The sequence below is a fragment of the Hemitrygon akajei genome, chromosome 1 (assembly GCF_048418815.1).
Source record: "Hemitrygon akajei chromosome 1, sHemAka1.3, whole genome shotgun sequence".
Classification (NCBI taxonomy): domain Eukaryota; kingdom Metazoa; phylum Chordata; class Chondrichthyes; order Myliobatiformes; family Dasyatidae; genus Hemitrygon; species Hemitrygon akajei.
In genome coordinates this window covers 41,761,376-41,785,617 of record NC_133124.1, presented here as the reverse complement: position 1 = coordinate 41,785,617, position 24,242 = coordinate 41,761,376, and the positions used below count along the sequence as shown (strand labels likewise).

The window sequence follows — 24,242 nt, the reverse complement described above, 5'->3', positions numbered from 1 at the left end:
AAGTGTGTTTGTGTAAACCTTTAAAAATATAATGGCTTTTCATTTAATGTGAGGTCTTGGAGTAAAGACAAAGTGCACCTGGACCCTCTCTATGAGTCACAAAAAAGAGAAAATCTGCAGATGCTGGAAATCAAAGCAACACATACAAAATGCTGGATGAACTCATCTATGGAAAAAAGTACAGTTGATGTTTTGGGCCTGCCGAAGGGTCTCAGCCCAAAACGTCAACTGTGAATTTTTCCATAATGCTGACTGGCCTGCTGAGTTCCTCCAGCATTTTGTGTGTGTGGTACTTCTTTGAGTCACTGCTCAATGTTGTACTTAATGATGAATTCAATGAGAGTATGAACAGAAAGGTGCACTGGTATTCATCTACAAAGTTTCTTGCTCATGTCAAGGAGTACAGATCGCCCCACAGTGTAGGAGAGACTACTTCTTGTTGCCTGCTGAAGTGGCATCAGACCTGACAAGTAGGAATGCAAATAAGGCTGGGAAAATGCCACAACCAATCACAGAAAACTCTTCCAATGTTATCCTGCACAGGAAGTATAAACAGTGCACTACCGTGAGGAAGTTGCGCAAATGCATAGAAAAATGTTGATAAAATTCCTGCTCCAAGTTTTATCTTCTACTTAATTTTATGAGATACAATTGTTCAGAAGCAAGTAAATAAAATCGTCACACAAGATATGCAGATATAATAATCATTGATCAAATGTTATCTAATGTGTAAATATACAATTAAAAATATATGATTGAGAAGAAATTGAGTTTTCAAGTTCTTCAATTCATTGAGAAACCAGAATCATCTATGAGGAACCAATAATGCTGTTACAATGTAAACTGGAAAGTGAATAGACTTGACAAAGAGGAATGTGTAAAATAAATACCACAAACCACCAATCATTTTCTGCAAAGGAGAAACCCAGATTTGAGTTTCTTATTTATTATTACTGAAGAAACTAATTCAATGTAGTAAGCATAATCACACAAATTGAGAAGGGTTGTGCCAACACAGTTAAATGGCATCCCAAAATATTTTTCAATGCTTACAAAATTACTTACAAACACCTCTATTTATTATTTCATAAATAGGCCCAACAGTTTCCATTAAAAAAGATTAAATATAGACATACAGTATGAAGAAACAATTATATATAGCCATATGTCAGGTTATAACTTAGCTCTCTCCAATCAGTTGCTGTATCTAATAAACACCAGAGAAGCATTTGGCAGTTTAAAAAAAATTTACACAAACGTATAGAGTGACGTAATTACTAACCATGACACCATAGAAGATACAAAAACATCTATGTAGTACAAAATAAATGTGTTTTGCTTTTTAACACTTAAAAACTGTTCATGCTAGTCTATGAGAAAATTTGGGGTGCTTAATAAAATTGTTGGAAGCAATTTTGCAAATATATAACTATGAAACTGTTTTCTTACAAATTAAGCAAAAAATACTAATCTTGCCAATCTGGTCCCATTAAATGATATAATTTCACTGGTCAGTGCCAGTATAAAGTTACATTTAGCTAGGAAACCGTTTTATCATTTTATACTCTAAGAGAGTGCAACACAGACCCTATTTACAAACTTGCTATGAGTGCTCTATCCATCAGTCAATGTTTTCACTGGTTAACTATCAACAACTGATGGAAGATCCAGGATCATGATCCCAGAATGACATAAAATTGCTAAGGCAGTTCACTACAGCAGCACTCCACAGCAAAACCAACAGTAAGCAAAATGATCCAAGTTTCCTTCAGAAATGAAGAGGGATGTTTGTCCAATAATAATCTTCGATGGAAAGAAGCAACATGATGTCTTGTAAATGGCCAATCCCACAAGCTTTAAGTGCAAGCTCAAAGATCTAAGTGCTTAGCGACTTGTTCTTTAATAAGACACAGAATTGCCTTGATACACTCCATTTTTGAAGACTTCCCTGCAGTCATCATAGGAAAGAAGGTTATATTCTCAGGTGAGGTACAACGTTTTATCCCTCTGCAAACTGCTACACAGAAAAAAAAGAGAGAATTATTCATTTTTGCAAAAAACAAATGGAAGAATAAAAATTAAAACTGTAGTACAGCTTTTTATGCTTACTGAATATGAAATCACCCTCAGATACCATACATTATAAATGTAACTATTTGTCAAGAGTAAGAGTAGTAATTCAATGTTTGCTGACTGAACAGTTATATTTTCTTTTAAAATATTGACTGGGTTGATTCCATGCAATCAACTTCATATCATCTTTAAAAGTTGGGCAAAAAAAAAAGAATTGGAAGACCAATTCATAATACAGGTTTCAGCAAGTAATCTACAATTGCAAAGTGCCAGCTAAATGAAGCAATGGGCTTCATTAATGTGAGTGCTTCTTTATAGTTATAATGTCAAATTCAAAAACAGCATTTTAAATGCGCCAGGAACCTCAATGGAGCCCTTATATTCACATCAAATTTCAGCATGATGTTTGTATGTTACATCCGATGTGTTATTCCACAATGTAATATTAACAACATTAATCAATGAAACTAATTTCTCATAGATTAAATTATTAAAATGATATTGCAAAGTCTTTCAGAATTCACTCAAACTTAGCAAACATAATTTTTGTTGGAAATTCTAACAACTGATCTTTTCCTTAATACAGTAATTTAATGAGTTTATAATCTATTTTGATGATGATGATTTTAAAGGGAAAATATTGAGATCTTCATGGGATCTTATATGTCACATAATACGCAGAGATTTCTCGCTTTAAAATTTCAACCAAGTTGTACTGTAGTTGTTTCATCATGTAACTGTACTATGGTGCTTTCAAGTCAGCAAAGCCAAATTTGAGCACAACTATGCAGATAACAGCATATGTTCTATTTGTATTTAGCTGCAGGAAAGCCCCCTTGTCTCTCCTATCCCCAACATTTGGACTTTTTACAGGAAACTGATAGGTTTAATGCTGCAATTATTTGCAGGAATAGTGCCATTTTGTGTACAGAACAATAGGTGGATTGAGACTATTTAAAGCAGTTTACTTGCCCTCTGGGATGGAAGATCAGTGCATTTCATTTTAAGGTTCCAACAAAAACCCACTGAAGTTTTAGAAATGCTGAATGACAGTAAGAGTAAAGAGCAGGCAGGCAATTTAAGGCAAACTTCTGGAAGAGGAAAGAAGGTAGGAAAGAATTCTTTCCCTTTTTATCAATGTTCTTGTAAGAAACTGTGCAACAGAACATTCTTACTGAACTAAGTCAAATGCTTCATCCATAAAACTGCAAGAGTAAATCAGGGCCAAAATCACATTGCCAGTAAGCTAATATTCCAATCAGTCTTGATGCTCCTGAATTTTCGGGCTGGAATAATAAGCATCATCCACATTCTGAGTAAGTCCCAAGCCAAGTATATTTCAGAAGGTTAACATTTATCTCATTCTCCCTTGAGATCGCTGATCTGTGACAAGTGGTAAGAAAAGTTATTCTCTCACCATTTGAATGCAGGCTCCAGTGACCACATCACATTGTGAATAAGTTCACCAGAGTTTCAAGATACACCATTGTGGTGAGTAATTCCACTCCAAGACTGTAGAAAAGATTTAAGGTCACACTCACCATATCATGATGGGCATTACTTCATATAAAAGTAGCAATCATGATATATTATTCTCAATCAGAAAGATATGCTTTCTTTGTCAGAGCCGCAGCAAATAAAAGGATATTTACAAAGGAGGGGCATAGAGACGAGGGTTATTCTGTCACCACTTGATGGCAGACTCCAGTGACAAAACCAAGCACGAAAGAACAAGGTATAAAAATGAGTCCTGAAGAAGGGTCGTGGCCTGAAATGTTGACCATCTATTCATTCCATAGATGATTTCTAACCTGCTGAGCTCCTCCAGAATTTTTTGTGTGTTGCTCAAGGTATATTAATATGTTTCCTGCTGCTATCTGAAATCTGATTAAGCCGCACACTGACATCCTTAAGCTAGGAGAGCCACTGCCTCATAGCACCAGAGATCTGAGTTCAGTCCTAATCATGGGTGCTGGCAGCATGGGGTTTGCACGTTCTGGGACTAAGCCATTTAATTTATTTAGGAAAACAAGACCTGTACTTTTGCTTTTCCTATTCTGTGTAAATGATCAGCAATAGGCTAATGATGCTTAGCAAGGTACATGGGCCTGGAGGCGAAGGACTGAACTACTTCCGTTATGGAGGGCCTTTGGAGAGGCTAGGCTTTTTTTCCCTGGAATGAAGGAGGTTGTAAGATGATCTGGCAGAAGCAAATAAGATTAGGAAATGAATAGATAGGGCCGGTAGTCAAAGTAATTGTCCCGTGGTATGGCTATTAGAACCAAAAGGACAAAGATTTAAGGTGAGCAGAAGAGAATCTGAGGGGTACACAGTATGGTTGATATCTGGAATACAGTGTTAGAGTTGGTGGAATCCAATACAACACCCTGGCATATCTTCTCTCCCTCTCTGGCTACAATTTCACATTTTGTGTTAATATTTAATTGCACGTGTTATTATAAATGTTAATTCCATTGATCAAAATAGTGGGCTGAAATCCAATGTGACTTCATATGATTGTCTGAACTGAGAATCGGAACCAGGTTTATTATCACTAACAAATGTTGTGAAATCTGTTGTTTTGCAGCAGCAGTACATTGCAATACATGCAATATACTGTACTATAAATTACAATAAGCATAAAATAAAAAATAAATAATTTGTGCAAAAAGAAAGCAAAAGTAGTGAGGTAGTGTTCATGGGTTCATCGCTCAGAAATCTGATGGCAGAGGGGAGCTTTTTTAAATGGCAAATTGTGGAATCCTTACGGAATTTAGCCCACTCGTTTGTATCAATAATTTTTCAGAAGAGTATATCAATATCTGTGTTATCAGTTGTGATTGCTGTGAACCCCATCCATATTTCTGGTGTTCTGTGAGGACGAAACTGGATTGACGCTTGCTAACACTGAACCTCTGGTCTCCTGACTGCTCCCCATCCTGGCAAACAAACTGCAAATATCTACAATACCTCTTAAAGATTCAGATCTTGTTTGTCACTGTGTTCTTTTCTCCAATGTAAAGGGGTTAAGGCATTCAAGTAAACACAAACTGATTTGGGAGGATAAAAGCAGTACAAATGGAATAAAAGCGTGGCCACTGGAATATAATGATAAATAAATACAATTTTAGTATGTAATGAAACAGGAAACATATATAATCCACTGACAATGTAGACAAAAGGTCTGATTACATTTTTTGATGTATATGAAACCTGATGGCATTTGGGATTGTACTACTAATTGAAACATGACAAAATAATTTTGTACAGAATTCCTTCCTTTCTTCGGCATCAGTGATCAGCAGGGCTCAGCACAGACTGAGCAGTCTTTGCTAACTATGTGACTTCTTTCCCAGCTTTCCTTTATGAGTTGCTACTAGCTGACAAGGAAAACGAGTGGAAAATGCTCCTTATCCATAAAGAATGTTGTTTGTAAACTTGGGCATCATTTGCAATAGAAAATACATACATTAGGGTGGTTTAAGGAAGCATGTGAATGATAATTCCATGAGGCTGATCTCTAGATTGAACGGGCCAAAGTTTTACTTTGCATCCAAAAATGTTATGATATTTAGAACTCCAAGTCATTCAATAATTATGGATCTGGAATGCCATTCGATGTATCTTATCTCATCCATTTAAACTGAACATTGGAGCCCCATGATTGAAGCATTTGTTAAGTGGTAATGGGATTTTTTGCAACTTTTTCTGAGAAACCGCTCTCACCGAATGCATGTATTGTACATGAAAGAAGCTTTTCCACTGTCAGCCTGAAATTTGTTTTTTTTAATTGATTTTAACATGATTTCCAATATTCTATTGACACAGTTTAATTTATATTTCCATTTTCTAGGTAACATATGAAAAGAGAATAAACAGGCATTTTGCGCACCATAAATACAATTGTTGATCTGAAACACATATGCATTTTTCTCTGCTTTGTGCTTACACATAGATACTAGAACAAGCCGCAGGGTTTTTTTGCCAGCTGCCCATATGCACTGTATCTACCAGCATGTTTTTAAGGAAGCCTCTGGAGTATTTACGAGTGTTAAAAGTTGGTCATCAGCAAATGAAGCAAGATTAGCTGACAAGAATCAGGTGGACCATTACATGGAGATATAGCCCAATATCTGTTTTAAAATAATTTCTTAGCATTTTCCTTAGGCTTCTCCTGAACTGTCATGGTAATTTAGGTGAAAAATGGCTGGAAATTCTGCATGAATCATATTGAATCTGCTGAAGCAATGGCAGTCAATGAGAAAACCCAAAGGAAATTCCCATTAATATATTCTATGATTATATTTAGATTTCCATTTATTTTTATGCCCCAATTTATAACAGAAGCTTGTAATGCTGATAAGAAGGTTCTAACTATAATACTCGAAGCTTGGACAGTTTCCATTAAAAGTGTGAACAGAGGAATTTTTAACAGATCAAGTTGTTAGGAGATGAAAAGATATGTATATGTCATATTCGCACATGCATTTTAGCTATGCCAGCTCTTGTTTACATGCAATCTTGCAGATTTAGTTGCAAGACATCACACAATCAATGATATTGTCCTATTAAGTAGCATTTTCTCTTGCACTAATATCATTATACCTAATAATTCAAACTGTTCAAAGATTTTAAAAAGGGTGCTGCTTTTTTACATTGTCCCTTATAAATCCAAAAAAAAGTTAGCAACTCTTATGGATGACCTGTTTTTCCATTGCATTACCTTATATAAATTTACTCAACTGATACAGAAATATACTTGCTTTTAACTATAATCTTTTAAAATATAAAATTTCAACATATACCTATTCCTTTATACATGCAGAACAAAAAGTTAAGCATGCAGATATAACTCATTGACCCCATTTAAAATAAGAAGCCACAGCTGTCATTTTATATGAAACCACTGGCCACTAACCCATTATTGCAGTAGTCATTCCAGTCAACACTGTGTGGTGGGGGATTTCGGCAAACTGAGCGGACGCAGTCCATTGTTGGAGTAGCAACAGGTGCAGCTGTAGATGTTGAGTTGATTATGTTCTGAAACTCAGATTGCAAGAACCCCTGAAGCAGAAAATAACATGGATTTTCAGGGTTGTCAGTCAGAAAATAAAAAAAGAGAAGTGAATTCACTGAGTTTTTAAACAAATAATTATTCTGAATAGCATGGTGGGAGTGGAAGAGAAACAAATACATCGAATTTTATTTTTAGATAACAAAATATTTACAATACTAAGGGAACACATGGATTACTGAATAAATGTTGATCTTTGAAGCATTAAATGCTCGCTATTTTCATTCTGTAATTACTTTTCAAGCACCATTAATATCAGATGTTATCTGAATGCAACATATTGGTTTACTATATTTGCTATTCTGCAGCATTCCCTTGTCTCCAGCTAAGAGAAAATATTTGATAGTGCTCAAAAGCAAATCATTCACTATTCAGGGTGAACATTTAAAATTTCCATTTTAGTACTGAAAGCAAGCAAATTCAATTTAACAGATGACTTTATAAATAGAAGAGTTGCAGTGAATAAACCAGTCTACTGATAACATTAATGATTCAAAGAACTTCAAAGATTTATAGAGTTATTCAGCACAGAAACAGGCCCTTCTGCCCAATTCATCCATGCCAACCATGATATGTATCAATTATAATCTTACTTTCCTGCCCTTGGCCTGGGTTCTTCTTATTTTTCCTATCCATGCACTTGTCCAAATGTCTTTCACATGTTGTAATTGTACCTGCCTCTACCACCTGCTCTGGCATCTCATTCCAGATACCTACCAACCACTCGCTGTGTGTAGTATTTGGGATCCTTTTAAAATCTTTTGTCTCTCATCTTACACCAATGCCCTCTGGTTTTAAATTACTATAACCTGGGAAAAGTCTGTGACTATCACTGCTATCAATGTGCCTTATAATTTTATAAACCTCTATAAAGCCAAACTTCAGTGTCTTCATTGCTAGAAATCAGTCCCAGCTTATCAAAATGATCATTATCTCGCAAGCCTTTCGGAACAAGCAAAGTTCCTGTTAACGTTTTCTCCAACCTCTCTAGCACACCCTTTCTATAGTGTGGAAACACTACAGAATACAATTCTCCCAAGTGCGGCCTGACCAACAATTTGTAACATTGCCTCCCAACACCTAAAATGATTCAGTCACTGAAGAAAAGGATACCATATTACTTCTACACCACTCTGTCTACCTGTATATTTGTACCCTTAGGTCTCTCTGTTTTATAACATTCCCTATGGCCATCCATTCCTTGCATATATCCTGGCCTAACTGAAAGTGCTTGTCTAAGTTAAATTCTATCAGCCATCCCCTTGTCCACTTTCTTAGTTATACAAATTTCTCTGTTGTAACTTGAGACAACCTTTTTCTCCATCCACAGTACCGTCTGTAATAATGTATCATCTGCAAATTTCTGAATTATACCTCCTGAATTCTCTTCCAAATCATTAAAATAATTATATAGACAATATTTGTTTGCGGCCTTAGAGAATCCAAACTGGTTATAATACTAATCTGTTACCCTAACATGGATCTCAGATGAGTACAAAATGCATAACATAAAAGATGGCTCATAAAGCTTTCAAAATAAATACTGTATGTAATTCTAGAAATGATGTTTCTTCCTGATTTTGACATCTTAGCTTGTGATCATCTGCTTTTGCATACTGAATTCATTACTTAGGTGTCAATGCCTTGGCTCTCCCAGTTTGTGGTATGCGTGCAGAGGGCTGCAAAATGATTTGACCATAGTGACTTGCTGCAGCACAACCAGGGCACACAGCCTTGCATAACCATGCCTATTCAAATAACATCTCATTTCAACCTCTAGGCTACTCAAAATTTGAGACCAATATTCTGATTATTTTTAACCCTCTGACTTTTAATTTTCTGTCCAATTTATCTCTTTGATCAAGTGAAAAGAGTGAAGAATTCTGTAGATGCACCTGAATAAAGATTAGCAAAACTTTAGGGAATTGTTCTGGCAATGAGGTCTTCTCTGATGCATTAAAGCAGCAGGTTGGTATAATACAATTAATCTACTCCAATGTATCCTGAATCTTTAATATCATTATTGTATTGGACTTGCAAATAATATAGAAACGTATCTATAAACCGCTAAGAGAGTGTGTGTGTCATCACATAACCTCACTGTTTTGTGAGCGGCAGAATAATGTAGAAGTACAAATAAATGCAGTGTGTGCAATTTAATAACTTAGCCAAAACCAAAATATATTTTGCTCAGCAGAAAAACTGAGACAGAAAGAATTAAGCAAATAAACATACTCCAGTGCAAGAACTCTGTGTGAAATGCAAATGTGACAAATTGATAAGACGCAAGCTCATGTAGAAGTGATATTAAAATGTGATGAGTTCTTGATCTCATCAGATACAAAATATATTCTGACATGAAGCAAAAATAGGGCAAGTCAGTTTATGAGCCACTTAGAGCTGCTTTTTCAAAATTTCTGGTTTTGTGTTCACTGGGTAGAGAAAGAACTGGATGAGGACTCTTCACTTCTCAGTCCGACACTGATGATGCTTTTGTTGCAGATGGAAAGAGATTTGATGAAAGCAAAGACTGAAGAACTACTTTTAACTCATTGTTTAGTTTCCTAATAAAATTTACCGTTCATCACAGTTTGCCTAAAATGAACAACTCTAGTCATCTACTTAATAAAACAGAATAAAATATTTGGAGTTTTTGATTTTTTTCATAAACATACATAAAGCACAAGTAGGTCAATAAACAATTGAGCTGAATCAACTTTAAGAGAGAAGAAAGGATGAGGTGGAGTGCTTATTGTATTTTTTTTAGCTGTCATTACTATTAATCTTGATAAATATAAATGCAATGGTAGTTAATCTCTGGAACATACATTTGGCTCTGGCTGAAAGAGCAGGCAGCAGGTGGCCGGGTATTTTATTTAACTCTATCTATTCATGTATTGTTCTCCAAATTACTCTCCTTCATTCACTCACAAAGGCACCATCTGCTTCTCTTTTATCTTCAGAGTCTCAACTAACCAAAATTCAGCCTAACACAGCTTTTGTTGGAAGTTCATGTAAAAGAAATACCACCAAAAGAAGACCAAAAATAACAATTCCATAGAAAGAAGGACAACAGAGAAAATATAAAAAGGACATAACTCTACACAGAAACATTGCAAATCCAGGAAAACAACAATAAACCTTACAATTACATATAATTTTAAAAGGCATTCTATTTACTAGAGGAAAATTTGTTTTTAACCAAATGCACTTGAAGAAGTCACTGAACTCTTAAATATTTTATATGCTGTAATGAGATGTCCTTCAACAGAAGTGACATTTCATTCCTCAAAACTACTTTTTAGTTAAATTATGTGAATAAATCTATGCCTGTTTGATTCTATCTTGAACTCTTGAAAGATCAGAGTTATGGATTTAAATTTGATCATATCTTCTCATTTTGGACCAGATTACAAATAAAATTGATGTAGTTTGTGCTCAAAGACTCCTTCTGACCAAACCTCAGCTGAAGAGGAATTTTGTGCCAAGTAAACAGCAATGACTGTTCTCTATCAGTCATTCATGAAGTCTGATGAAAGATAAATTGAGCTGAAAAATTAATGCAAAGAAGTCTAATTACACAATGCTGGACACTTTACAGTTTGATCCTGCAGCAACAATTAACAGCTGTTTTTCTCTGATTGGTGGCATCCATGCCTAGAATTCTAAATTTCATTTTCATCTGCTAGACTGGAATCAAAAAGGGGGCCCAATAGAGATTAATTTGGTGTCAGAGGGGACATTTGCTCTGTAATTAGATTTTTGCGTCCTAGCAATTTGCTCTGCTGCTATACTAAGTCTTATGAAGCCTGCAGCAAAACAGAACACTGATCTTCATCTCTGCACTTTACTGTGAACTAATTTCATTTCCTGCCTATCTGAAAAGGTGTTTTCATCAGACATCAGGGTTTTTGTCTTCGTGGCTGATTTATTCATCAATCTCAATGTGATTTTGTTTCTTCTTACAACCTTGAAATTACATCCAAATCCACACACATCTGTTGATTACATGAGAAAATTGAAAATCTGTCTTTGTAATATCATACGAAAATTTTTCCACAAGGTTATACAGCAAGCCGACAGATATTAATGATTTCATTTTTGGAGCTTCTTTTCCTTGCAGTGAACAGAATAACAAGGAGAATTGGTTTATCTGAACAAATATTCCAGCCGTGTGATTTTAATGTCTTTGGATCTGCAGCATTCTTAAGCTTACGTGTAAACCCCTTCGGGATTTTTCTAAATGTTATTCATCATTTGTCAATACATTTTAATAATGATATATGACCTCGAAAGTAAATGCCCTGTATTAAATACTTTGTATAAGATGATTTTAGGCATGTTGACCAACACTCTGCTGTAAAACATTCTTTTTGTGCAACAATAATTATAATGATTGGAAATGACAGTAGTCAAGAATAATACTGCAATGGTATTTCAAATGCAATTGTTTTATAAAAGATTTAGCATTTTGAAAACTTAACTTATTATTCATATAGAAGTATTTGTTTCTGTGGAACTAAGCCATTAAGAGTAGGCAACTTCAGAACTGATTTACAACTAGGGCTTGGGGAGACAGAAACAGCTTCATCACACTGAACTGAGTAGGAAAATAAAATCTGTCATGACTCCATGCCATGACTGTCTTCAATGACTGATGGCAAAATATATACGTATAGGAATGAAATGGCACAGGTAAGATTTTGATTCCTCCCACAATTAAATAGCTTACTACTTTTCACCACCTGAAGAAGAAATGGATTACTTAGAGGGAGAGAGAGCTTAAAAGATACAAGTGGGGTTAGTTGGCACATTTTGCGTCCCACAGTTCCCGTGAACACATTGGATTGCACATAATTATACAATTGGCAAGATCCAATAAAAAGAAGTTAGGTTTATGTGGAACGGCCAATGTGTGAGCAGGCAGTGCTAGACTGGCGTATTTGGGCTTTGGCTCATTGAGGCTTTGGCGAGGAGGCTAGGATGTAGGATGTAGGGAGATTTTCCTCATTATTTATTCTTTCTTTCTTTATTATTGCACATTTAGAGCAGTAGGTTGCCAGGTTGGATAGTGGAATGTGGGAAGTCAGGAAGACCTCTGGTGTCTCTGATGACTACACCAGCAAAAGGTTCATGCAGTTACAGATTCTAACAGACCACGTTAGGGAGTTGAAACTGGAACGAGATGAACTCTGGATCATGTTGGGGGCTGAGGGGTTGATAAATAGGATAAACGGGGAGTAGTCATACCCATGGTGCAGGGCACAGGTAATGGGGTAACTGTCAGGAGGGAGAAAGGGAGCAGGCAGATAGTGCAGAGTACCCTGTGGCCATTCCCCTCAACAACAGGAACATCACTTTTGATACTGTTGCGGGGGGTGGGGGGGGGGGAGACCTAGCAGAGGAATGCCACACCAGTCAGGTCTCTGGGGTTGGGGGTGTCTTTAAACTAGAGTTGCAGAGCACCAGAGCAGCAAGTGGACTGATTATGGAGAATGATGTTGTTAACACTACAAAGTCAGGAATCAAAAGGTTGAGCATGGTGGTACCAATGTTTTGAGCCGTATATGCTTCAATGCAAGGTGTACTGTAGGAAAGGCGGATGAGCTTGGGGCATGGATCAGCAAGTGGAATTAGGACATTGTAGCTTTTAATGAAACTGGGCTGCTGGAGGAGCAGCTCAAAGTTCCGGGGTTCCGTTGTTTTAAGCCTGATAAAGCACTTTGCATTTAGTGATAATAATTAGTCTCAAGGTAACTATGGAAAAAGATAGTTCCTTGGGTTGAGATTCTAAATTGGAGAAAAGCGAACTTTGATGGTATCAGAAAGGATCTTGCAGGTGTGGATTGGGCCAGGTTGATTTTTGCCAAAGTTGTGCTTGGTGAGTGGGAGGTCTTCAAAAGTGAAATTTTCAGAGTTTGTATATTCCTGTCAGAATAAATGGCATGGCTAGTAGGTTTAGGGAACCTTGTTTTTTGAGAGATACTAAGGACTGGTTAAGAAAATTGAGTAGGTGCATAGCAGGTATAATTACAGAACATATGACATGCCTGAGGAGTATAAGAAATTCAGGAAAAAACTTAAGGAGGAATTCAGGAGGCCTAAAGGAAGACATGTGGTAGCTCTAGCAGACAAGGTAAAGGAGAATCCAAAGTATTTCTACAGACACGTTAAGAGCAAAAGGATAGCAAGGGACAAAATTGGTCCTCTGGAAGATCAGAGTGGTGATCTATGCGTGGACCCGAAAGAGATGGGAAATTTGTTAAATGAACTTTTGGCATCTGTGTTTACCCAGGAGACAGACACAGAGTCTATAGATATGAGGCAAAACAGCAGTAAGATCATGGACACTATACATTCTGTTAGCTGTCTTGAGGCAAATAAGGGTGAATATATCCCCAGGACCTGACAAGGTGTCCCCTCAGACCCTGTAGGAGGCTAGTGCAGAAATTGCAGTGGCCCTAGCAGAGAGCTTGACATCAGTAATGGGAAAGTTATTGGATGATATTCTAAGGAACTGGATATATAAGTATTTGGATAGGCTTGGATAGGCAAGGACAGGTTAGGGAGAGTCAGCATGGCTTTGCGCATGGTAGATCGTGTCTGACCAATCTATCAGAGTTTTTCGAGGAAGTGACCAGGAAAGTTGATGAAGGCAAGGCAGTGGATATTGTCTACATGGACTTTAGCAAGGCCTTTGACAAGGTCCGGCATGGGAGATTGGTCAAGGTTCCGATGCTCAGCATTCCGAATGAGGTAGTAAATTGGATTAGGCATTGGCTTTGTGGGAGAAGCCAGTAGATTATTGCCTCTCTGACTGGAGGCCTAGATAAGCAAATTTGCAAATGACACTAAGGTTGGTTGGGTAGTGGACAGCGAAGAAGACTATCAAAGCTTGCAGAGGGATCAGGACCAGCTGTACAAATGGGCTGAAAAATGGCAGATGGAATTTAATGCAGATAAGTGAGAAGTGTTGCACTTTGGGAGGACCAACCATGGTAGGTTTACATGCTGAGTGATTGGGCACTGAGGAGTGCAATAGAACAGAGGGATCTGAGAATGCAGATCCATAATTCCTTTAAAGTGGCATCAGAAGTACTTAGATTATGGTCATAAAGAAAGCTTTTGGAATATTAGGCCTCATATATAAATGTATTGAGTAGAGGAGTTGGGATGTTATATTGAAATTGTATAAGAAATTTGTGGGATCTAATTTGAAGTACTGTGACCAGTTTTGATCACCTACCTATAGGAAAGATGTAAATAAGATTGAAAGAGTGCAGAGAAATTTACAAGGATGCTGCTGGGAATTGGGAAAGATTGAATAGGTTAAGACTTTATTCCCTAGAATGTAGAAGATTGAGAGGAGGTTTGATAGAGGTATAGGGTCAAAATTACGATAGGATATAGATAGGGTAAATGCAAGCAGGCTTTTTCCACTGAGATTGAGTGAGAATACAACTAGAGGTCATGGGTTAAGTGTGAAAGGTGGAATGTTAAGGGCAATGTCTTTACTTAGAGAATGGCGAGAGTGTGCAATGAGCTGTCAGTGGCGGGGGGAGCTGTGGGAAAGGTGTTAGAGAAGTAGTGTCAGGGGCGGGTGGTGAAGCATGTGCAGACACACCTGGCCCTGAGACACCATGTAAGGTAATTTGATTCCAAACAATTGGTTTATTGATCGTACAGAATGTCTCTCTGGTGCATCCCGCTCCCTCCTCTATCACCCCCTTTTCCTAACCATGTTTCTCCTCTCCCTGCCCCCTTCCCACTCTCAAGTCCACAAAAGAGACCCATATCAAAATCAGGTTTATCATCACTCACATATGTCATGAAATTTCTTTTTATTTTACGGAAGCAGGACAGTGTAATACATAAAATTACTACAGTATTGCGTGAGAATCTCAAGCACCCCAGCTATATACAGTACGTATGCCTAAGACTTTTGCACTGTATTATATCACTAAATCATTAATGATAATGATTATACTTGAATGAAGTTGGTTAGCAGGTTGATAATTCTGGTTTTTTTCCCCTCACTGTACCTTCCAGTATTTAGAAAACTCCACTACATTATTCTCCTTCATTTATCTGTCTCCATACTGGTGAAAGCTGCTCAATAAATATTGAGACAATTCAGCAAATACACTCTACAATTTCATAATTAAAACTCAGCAAACTGATTATCTCACCATCTCACCATTTACATCTGAAATACAAAAGTTCTTAATTACTTTATGCTGACAGTGAAATTGCACTGACCTGCTGCATTGGTGGTGAATGCAGGGGAGGTTGAACCTGCATTGATAGCTGGTGATTTCCTATTTGCTGAGACATGACAGAGGTCTGCTGCTGGTGAAGCTGGTGCTGTTGCATCGATAGCTGGTGCAGAGGTGGGCTGATCTGAAGAGACGGAGGTGGAGAGATGGTCATATTTGCTACAGAAACAGTCACTGGCATCTGACCATTGGGTTTGGGAGCAATGCTCCGAGACAAACTGGGATGCATGGTGGATATGTGAGCGTTCATACCCGACTGTTGATGATAGGCACCTGAACCAAGGTACATTGGAGATGGAGCTTGTGAGTGACCAGAAAACACAGGCTGCTTTGAATTCATTATCTGAGAAGCCTGGGATGTCTTTGTATCGATAGGCTCACTGTAGCTCTGCAGACAAAAATACCAAGAATGGTTAATCATTGCCTAGAAATATTAACAAAATACAATTTAATATTTTCATAGAATCAAGGGAAATATACACACAGAAGGATGCTTTTCAGCTCACTGGGTCCATGCCAGTTCAAAACTGTTAATCTACCCATTTCCATGTTCTATCACTGGGTCTTGCAAATTACAATTTGTCCAATACACGACTACATATTTCTAAATATGATGAAGTTTTCTGCCACTATCACTCTCTCAGGCAGAAAGTTCCAAATCTCTTCCAAATTCTTGATGAAAAATCCTTTCTTCTAATCCTTCAATCGATTTTTAAAAACCTATTCCCCATGATTGTGCCACCTAAGGGAGTTAGGGCCTTTGCCTCTTATCCTATATACATCTCTAGATTTTGATTTTCAGTGTTACAGTATATAGAAATACACTTTAAAATTATTTTAAATGCACAATGGATCAATTCCATAATGTTTTACATGTTACTGCTTGATTAAAAATAATCAACATGATTCAGAAATAACATCCTTGAATATATCCTACATGATTTCAACATATTGTTAATTTCAATTTTGAGCCATTTTCCATTGAAGGTTTTTTTTTTGCAAATTATTTATTTGCAAATAAATGATCAACCAATGATACTAGACAAAATCCAGAGGTTTTGCCAATTGCATATTTTTAAGTCAAAGATTTAAAAACAAAAGCACAATAATACACAGGAATATTCCAAGCAAAACATTTACTAACAAAAAACAGAACTTAGAATTATAAGCCATTCTTCTACAACTTAAAGTGGTTCATAGAGCTTACATTTCTAAACAGAAGCTGTCCAGTTTTTACCCGAATGTTTCTCCACTTTGTAATAAATGCAACTCTGCTGATGCCTCCTTAATTCATATGTTTTGGTTTTGCCCTAAAATTGAAAAGTTTTGGCGGGAAGTATTTCATACCTTCTCACAACTTTTTTGGGTCCAATTTGACCCAAATCCCCTTACTGCCTTGTTTGGTATTATTACAAATGAAGATATAACTTTAAGTACTCCTAACCTACAGGTTTTAGTTTTTACCTCTCTTTTAGCAAGAAGAGCAATCTTGCTTAAATGGAAGGAGTCTACCCCTCCTACACATCTTCAATGGCTACGTGATATTATGTCTTATTTAAATTTAGAAAAGATCCGCTGCTCAGTCTTAAATTCAAAACAATCTTTTTATGGTATCTGGGGACCTTTCCTAAATTACTTCTCCAATTTATAAAGTTTAACAGTGCACAGACTTTTATGTATATTTCTATCTTCTCTTCAGTGAATATTTTTTTCCCCTAATTATCCATTATCATCCATCAGCTTTTCTCTTTGGTAGTCGGTAGGGGGTTGACTTTTTTTTATATAAAAAAATTATTTTATGATGTATGACTTATCTTTAAATTTTTGATTACAGAGTGGTATACCTTTATGTGTTATGCTATAACATTTTGATCAATTTTATTACAATATATGAATGTACACAAGTTAGGTTAAGATGTATCTATGTGTTGCACTCTGTAAATCTTGTTTTTTTTTCTGAATAAAAATATTGTAAAAAAAGAAAAGAAAAGAAAGAATTATAAGCCATGATAGACTATACATTGCAAAAAAAAACATTATTTCCCTAATCCTAAACGCACAGAGAAACAAGAACTTGATACTTCCTGAAATGGAAATATATCAACTACAGTGACATAATAGTGAGATTATGGAGGGTTGTTGAAGTTTGCAACAGAACATTGACAGGATACAGAGCTGGGCTGAGAAGTGGCAGAAGGAGTTCAACCCAGAAATGTGTGAAGTGCTTCACGTGGAATGTTGAATGTGACGACAGAATACAGGGCTAATTGCAGGATTCTCGGCAGTGTGGTGAAATAGTGGGATCTTGGAGGCTACAGAACCATCAAATTCCCATGCAGGTTGACAGGTTGATTAAGAAGGTAGATTGAGTGTTGGCCTTCATTAATGAAGGGATTGAGTTCAAGGGCCAGGAGGTAATGTTGCCACTCTATAAAGTCCTGGTTGGACCAACATTGGAATATTTTGCTCAGTTCCAGTTGCCCTATTATAGGAAGGATATAGAAGTTTGAGAGATGGTGTAGAGGAGATTTAACAGGATGTTGCCTTGATTATAGAACATGATTTATCTCTTTGGAAGGAAGGAGGTAACTTGGTAGAGGTGTATCAGATGATAAGAGGCATAGATTGAATGGATAGCCAAAGACTTTTTCCCAAGACGGATATGGCTAACATTGGGGGCATAATTTTAAGGTAATTGGAGCAAAGTAGAGGGGGGATGACAGAGCCAAGTTTTTTTTAGTACAAAATTGGTCTGGACATAGAACACCCTGCCAGGGGAGGTGGTAGAGGCAGATACATTAGGATCATTAAAGAAACTCTGAGATAGGAACATAGATGATAGAAAAATGGAGGGCTATGTAGGAGGGAGGAGTTAGACAGATCTTAGAGTAGGTTAAAATGAAAGCACATATAGTGGGCCAAAGAGCTTGTACCATGATACAGTGTTTTATGTTCTATAAAACTTAAGCAGACTTTCGGATGCTATGTAGGGCAAAGGGAAAGAAAAATACTTGAAAGGATGACATTGATGTTACAGCACATTACCTTGGAAACCAGACTAGCTCTGTAAGCAGCTAACTGCTTGAGATACTCCTTTTTGGCAGCTTCAGTCTTCTTCTTGTACACCTGTAAAAGACAATATAAAGGACTATTAGCAGATGAAAGCATTAGCTGGCTACAGTACAAATTCAACAGAATTATCTTTCTAGCAGTAAACCCTAGAAGTGTCAAATTAGATTAGCAAACCTGTAATTTTTAATGAAGTCTTTGAAATACCAGCTAGTGAATTTATATCATACACTTTCCTCTTAAGTTTTCTTATTTTTCAAGATTGTTAAAAGGAATAATCTTTGAATACTGTTATCCAATAGGTAAATGACTATAATTTGTCAGAAAAAAATAACCTGTTGAAAATAAATTTTACTCTTCATCATATTAAGTTATACCTGACAACAGCAATCTGAATTTGTTAATGCCTTCGGCAAAGTAAAATGTCACAAGGTATTTCACAAGAGCACAATCAGACAAAATTTGACATACATAGTCAAATCGGAGTTATTAGAGCAGCAGTACAAAAGCTTGGTGAAAGAAGAGGCTTTAAGGAATATTTAAAGCAGAAAAGAGATTCAAGGAAGGACTTCCAAATCTTATGGACTTTGCTGATGAAAAGAATTAAGACCAGGGTAGCAATTAATATCAGCTGACATACACTCTGGATCAGTTTTAGAAACATAGAACATAGAAACATAGAAAACCTACAGTACAATACAGGCCCTTCAGCCCAAAATGCTATGCCGAACATGTACTTACTTTAGAAATTAACTAGGGTTACCCATAGCCCTCTATTTTTCTAAGCTTCATGTACCTATCCAAAACTCTTAAAAGACCCTATTGTATCCACTTTCACCCCTGATGCTGGCAGCCCATTCTACACACTCACTACTCTGTGTAAAAAAACCTACCCCTAACAACGCCTCTGTATCTACTTCAAGCACCTTAAAACTGTGCCCTCTCATGTTAGCCATTTCAGCCTTGGGGAAAAGCCTCTGAATATTCACCTGATCAATGCCTCTCATCATCTTATACACCTCTATCAGGTCACCTCTCATCCTCTATCGCTCCAAGGAGAAAAGGCCAAGTTCACTCAACCTATTCTCAAAAGCCATGCTCCCTCATCGATGGAACATCCTTGTAAATCTCCTCTGCACCCTTTCTATAGTTTCCACAGCCTTTCTGTAGTGAAGCGACCAGAACTGAACATAGCACTCTAAGTGAGGTCTGACCAGGGTCCTTATATAGCTGTAGTTTTAGGGACTTCTGGGTCTGGCTTCCTCCTATCCTTTTTCTCTTTATATTTTCTCTATATTTATAGCCATCCAAATTGCCTACTGTCAGTTTGGGTGGACTATAAATATGGAGAAAAATAAAGAAAAAATAATTGCTTAATGTCAGTAAAGAAATGAAAAATCAAAAAAAAACTGCAGATACCAGAAATCTGTAATATAAACTGGAAATATTGTAAATATCGAGCATGATGTTGCCTAATTCATTGAGTGTTTCCAGCACTTTTTGTTTTTATATCTGACTGAAGAGTTGAATCCATTGATGGATCTGAGGTTACATATAGATGACATTAGGTAAGGATGGCACATTGCCTTCCCTGAAAGACAATAATGAACCAAGAGGAAGATTAATGACAATCCAGTAGTCTTGTGATTACTGTTGTTTATTTTAATTTCAATTCCAACTGCTTTTAATTACTTGAGTATAACTACTACAGCAGATACAGTATGGTGGGAATCAAAACTACACAACTACTTGTAGATCAATGGTCCAGACTGGTGATTGTTTGTCTAGGAATGTGACCTCTTTGTTGCTTGTCATTTGTATGTTGTTACTTAAAGTTGGACAAATATTGTAATTGGTGTTTTTTTATATAGGTAGTTCTGAGCTGTGTGATGAACACATTTAACTTGAATTAATTGTACAGGCCAACACCAAATACAATCTATATTTCACTAATTTAGAAGAAGCATTAATTTGGGTGAATGTTGTTTGATTGATTAATTTGAGCGCATCTACAAAGAGTGCTGTCACCTTCATCATCAAGGGCCCTCACCACTCAGTCATGCTTTCTTCTAGCTGCTGCCATCGGGAAGGAGGTACAATAGTCTTTCGTCCCGCACCACCAGGCTTAGGAACAGTTATTACCTTTCAACCATCAGGCTCTTGAACCAGAGTGGTTAATTCCACTCTCCCCAATACTGATTCCACCACTTATGAAAGGACTCGACAATTCATGTTATCAATATTATTTATTTCTCATTTGTTATTATTACTTGGTTTTCTTTTAGTATTTGAAGAGTTTGTGATTTTTTGCACATTGGTTGTTCGTCCGTATTTGTTTGTGAGTAGTTATTCATTGATTCTATTGTGTTTTGTTGTATCTATTGCGAATGCCACAAGCAATTTGAGGTCACTGAATCATAGAGGAAGAGAGTTGCAACATAGAAACGAACACTTCATTCCATTGAGTCCACACACCAGTCTATAAGCCCATTTCAATGAGCTTTCTTTTCTAAGCTCACAATACATTGTTGACTCTATTCTTCTATGGACAATTTTTTCCTAAAGTACAGTACTGTGCAAAGGTCTTAGACACACATATATAGCTAGGGTGCCTAAGACTTTTGAACAGTATTGTATTTGTCAAAGTGGAGCAGGGAATGAGTTTGTAAATCTGGCGGCAGCAAAGGATATTGGGAATGGTGAGTGTGAAGAGCCGCAGGGGCGTTGTGGGACAGGTGGTAGAGAAAGAGGAGCAGGGCCAGAGACTGGCATGGGTGCAAACATATCCAGCCCTGAGACACAAGCCAAGTTAATTTGATTGCAAACAATTGCTTTATTGAACATCACAGAATATCCCTCTGGTGTTTCTCACTCTCTCCTCCTTCCATCCCCTTTTCTCAACCATGATTCCCCTCTCCCTGTCCCTTCCTACACTCAGTCTACAATAGAGACCCATATCAGAATCAGGATTATCATCATTCATGTATGTCATGATTTTTTTTGGCAGTACAGTGCAATACATTAAATTACTACAGTACTGTACAAAAGTCTTAGGCACCCTATGTATATTTGTGCCTATGACCTTTGCACTGTACTGTATTTTAGAAAAAGAATTGTACAGAGAAGGATAGACCCAACAATGTACCGTAAGCTTAGAGAAGAAAGCTGAACTCTTGCTGGAAATGGGGTGATAGGCTGCACTTTTGCACACTACTCCATCTATGCAGCTTGTTCTCAACTTGTTCTCCATAAACTTCTAATCTCATCGTTCTTGTCTTGTTTTGGTTTGGTTTTTTTTGTGTGCACTGATGAATGCCATGAGGCATTTTTATATTAAAATTGTAATTCTGCTTATAATGTAGCTATGGCTTGTACTTCCCATTAGAGTTACCTATCTTCTTCCAAAATATGAACATACGATAAGAGATCCACTCAATCTTTTCTCAGTATCAGTCTTGAGCTCACTCAGCAACAGAGCACACACAGAGGCCAGCAGGTGGAGAGAGCTTAGCGCTTTATCAATACTGAAGGGCTCTTTAAGTTCAAGGTAAATTTATTATCAAAGTACCTAAGCATATACAACCCTGAGATTCATTTTCTTGCAGATATATTCAATAAATCCACAACAGAAAAACAACCATAATAGAATCAATGAATGACCGCGTCAACTGGGTTTTGCCTGTGATGGACTGGGCCGTATCGACTACTTTCTGCAGGATTTTCAGTTCAAAGGCATTGGTGTTTCATACCAGGCTGTGATGCAGCCGGTCAAATACTCTCCAACACACATCTATCAGAGTTTTAGATGTCATGCCGAATCTTCTCAACCTCCTAAGGAAGGAGAGGCGCTGCCGTGATTTCTTACTTGCTGGCCCCATGACAGTTCCTCTGAAATATTAACACTGAGGAGTTTAAAGTTGCTGACCCTCTCCACCTCTGATCCTCCAATGAGGACTGGCTCATGGACCTGTAGTTTCCTCCTCCTGAAATCAATAATCAGCTCCTTGGTCTTGCTGACATTTTCACAATTACACAAGGAGGCATTTAGGCCAAAGTCTTGAAGCATATTGATTAGTTTTGAGGTTATGATAGGCTGAACTGTAGTCAATAAAGACCATCCTGATGTAAGCACCTTTGCTGTTCAGATGTTCCAGTGTTAATTGATTAGCCAACGAGACAGCAACTGCTGTTGACCTGTTGTGCTGATAGGCAAACTAGAGTGTATCCAAGTCATTTTTCAGGCAGGAGTTGATATGTTTCATCACCAACCTCAAAACACTTCATCATAGTGGATATCAGTGCTACTTGATAATGGACATTGAGTCAGGTTACCACATCCTTCTTAGCAACCGGTATAATTGAAGCTTGCCTGAAGCAGGTGGGTAGCTCACGCTGGCGAAGTGAGAGGTTAGAGATATTGGTGTACACTGTAGACAGTTGATCAGAATAGGCCTTTTATGCACGGCCAGGTATGCCATCTGTGCTGGATGCTTTTCATAGGTTCACATGCCTGAAGGATGCTTGTATGTCAGCCTGAGAGTCTGAAATCACAGGATCACTAGAGTTTTGGGAGTTTGTGATGATTACTCCATGTTTTGACCTTCAAAACAAACATAGAAGGCATTGAGCTCATCTGGAAGCAAAGCCTTGTTGTCACCTATGTTGCCTGATTTTACTTTATAAGGGGCAATAGTATTCAAGCCCTGCCACCCCTATTCAGGCGTAGTCTGGGATTTCCACTTCACCCAGAAGATGGCTTTCTGAATATCATATCTGGACCTCTTGAAACTTTCTTAATTGTCAGACTTAAATGCCTCTGATCTGCCCTCAGCAGACTGTGGATCTCATGGTTCATCCAGGGCTTCTGGTTGGGTATGACTCTCAATGAATTTGTGGGGACACACTCATCTACACTGTTTGCATGAAGTCCGTGACAGCTATGGTGTATTCATTCAGATACACAGAAGAGTCCTTGAACATGGCCCAGTCCACGGTCTCAAAGCAGTCCCATAGTTGCTGCTCTTCCTCCTGTCACCACCTTTTTATTGTCCTCATCTCTAGAGCCTTGCTCTTTAGCCTCTGCCTGAAAGCAGGTAGGAGAAGAACAACTAAGTGATCAGATTTCCCGAAATGTGTTCTGGCCATGGAATGGTAAGCATACCTTATCTTTGTATGACAGTGATCTGGTGTGTTGGAAACCTGATGCTACAGGTGACTGGGCCACTGATAGTTTGTACTTTCTTTTTCTGAGACCACACATCACTTTAACATAATGTTAAAACTGAAAGGGATTCTACAGCTTCATTGTGGACATGGACAGGGAGTCAGGACATGCTTGACAGCGTAGCAACTTTTTCCTCTGTGGAGCAAGAACGCTCCCTCAGAAATATGAGTAAGCACTTGGAGGGCATAAGCTGGACTGCTGACATATAGCAAAGACCCCTCTGGAGAACGGCACCCTGAGTCATGGTGGAGGAAGTCTGCGAAAGGTAATGCTTGGGTGACAGTCAATGTGGCTGATTTGTCCAGGATGGTAATGAGCCTCCGGAATGTTGTTGGAGCTGCCCTCTTTCCAGCAAGTGGAAAGCTATTCAAATATATTTCTGATGTACAGTAAACACTATGGGGAATCAGGCAACAATTTGCTAGCCACAGAATCCAGATTCTCTCCTGCTTGAGTAAGCATTATACTTATGTGATTGACCCAGCTGATTTTTTGATCATAATGACCGCCCAGAGGTTGATGCCCA

At 37.6% G+C, this 24,242-nt stretch overlaps 1 protein-coding gene across 3 annotated transcripts in view; it reads right to left on the bottom strand.

Moving 5' to 3' along the window:
* Positions 1 to 906: 906 nt before the first annotated feature.
* tox (thymocyte selection-associated high mobility group box) overlaps positions 907 to 24,242 on the bottom strand; it is a 250,536-nt gene continuing 227,200 nt past the window's right edge. For 2 of the 3 annotated variants that reach the window (XM_073041893.1, XM_073041901.1), the window contains 4 exons: positions 18,469 to 18,549; positions 15,407 to 15,811; positions 6,992 to 7,137; positions 907 to 2,017 (listed from right to left, as the gene is read on the bottom strand). In XM_073041893.1, the coding sequence (XP_072897994.1) occupies positions 1,981 to 2,017; positions 6,992 to 7,137; positions 15,407 to 15,811; positions 18,469 to 18,549 (669 nt within the window). In that variant the 3' untranslated portion in view covers positions 907 to 1,980. The remainder of the gene's footprint in view (positions 2,018 to 6,991; positions 7,138 to 15,406; positions 15,812 to 18,468; positions 18,550 to 24,242) is intronic. The other variant, XM_073041897.1, reaches the window with a different exon arrangement.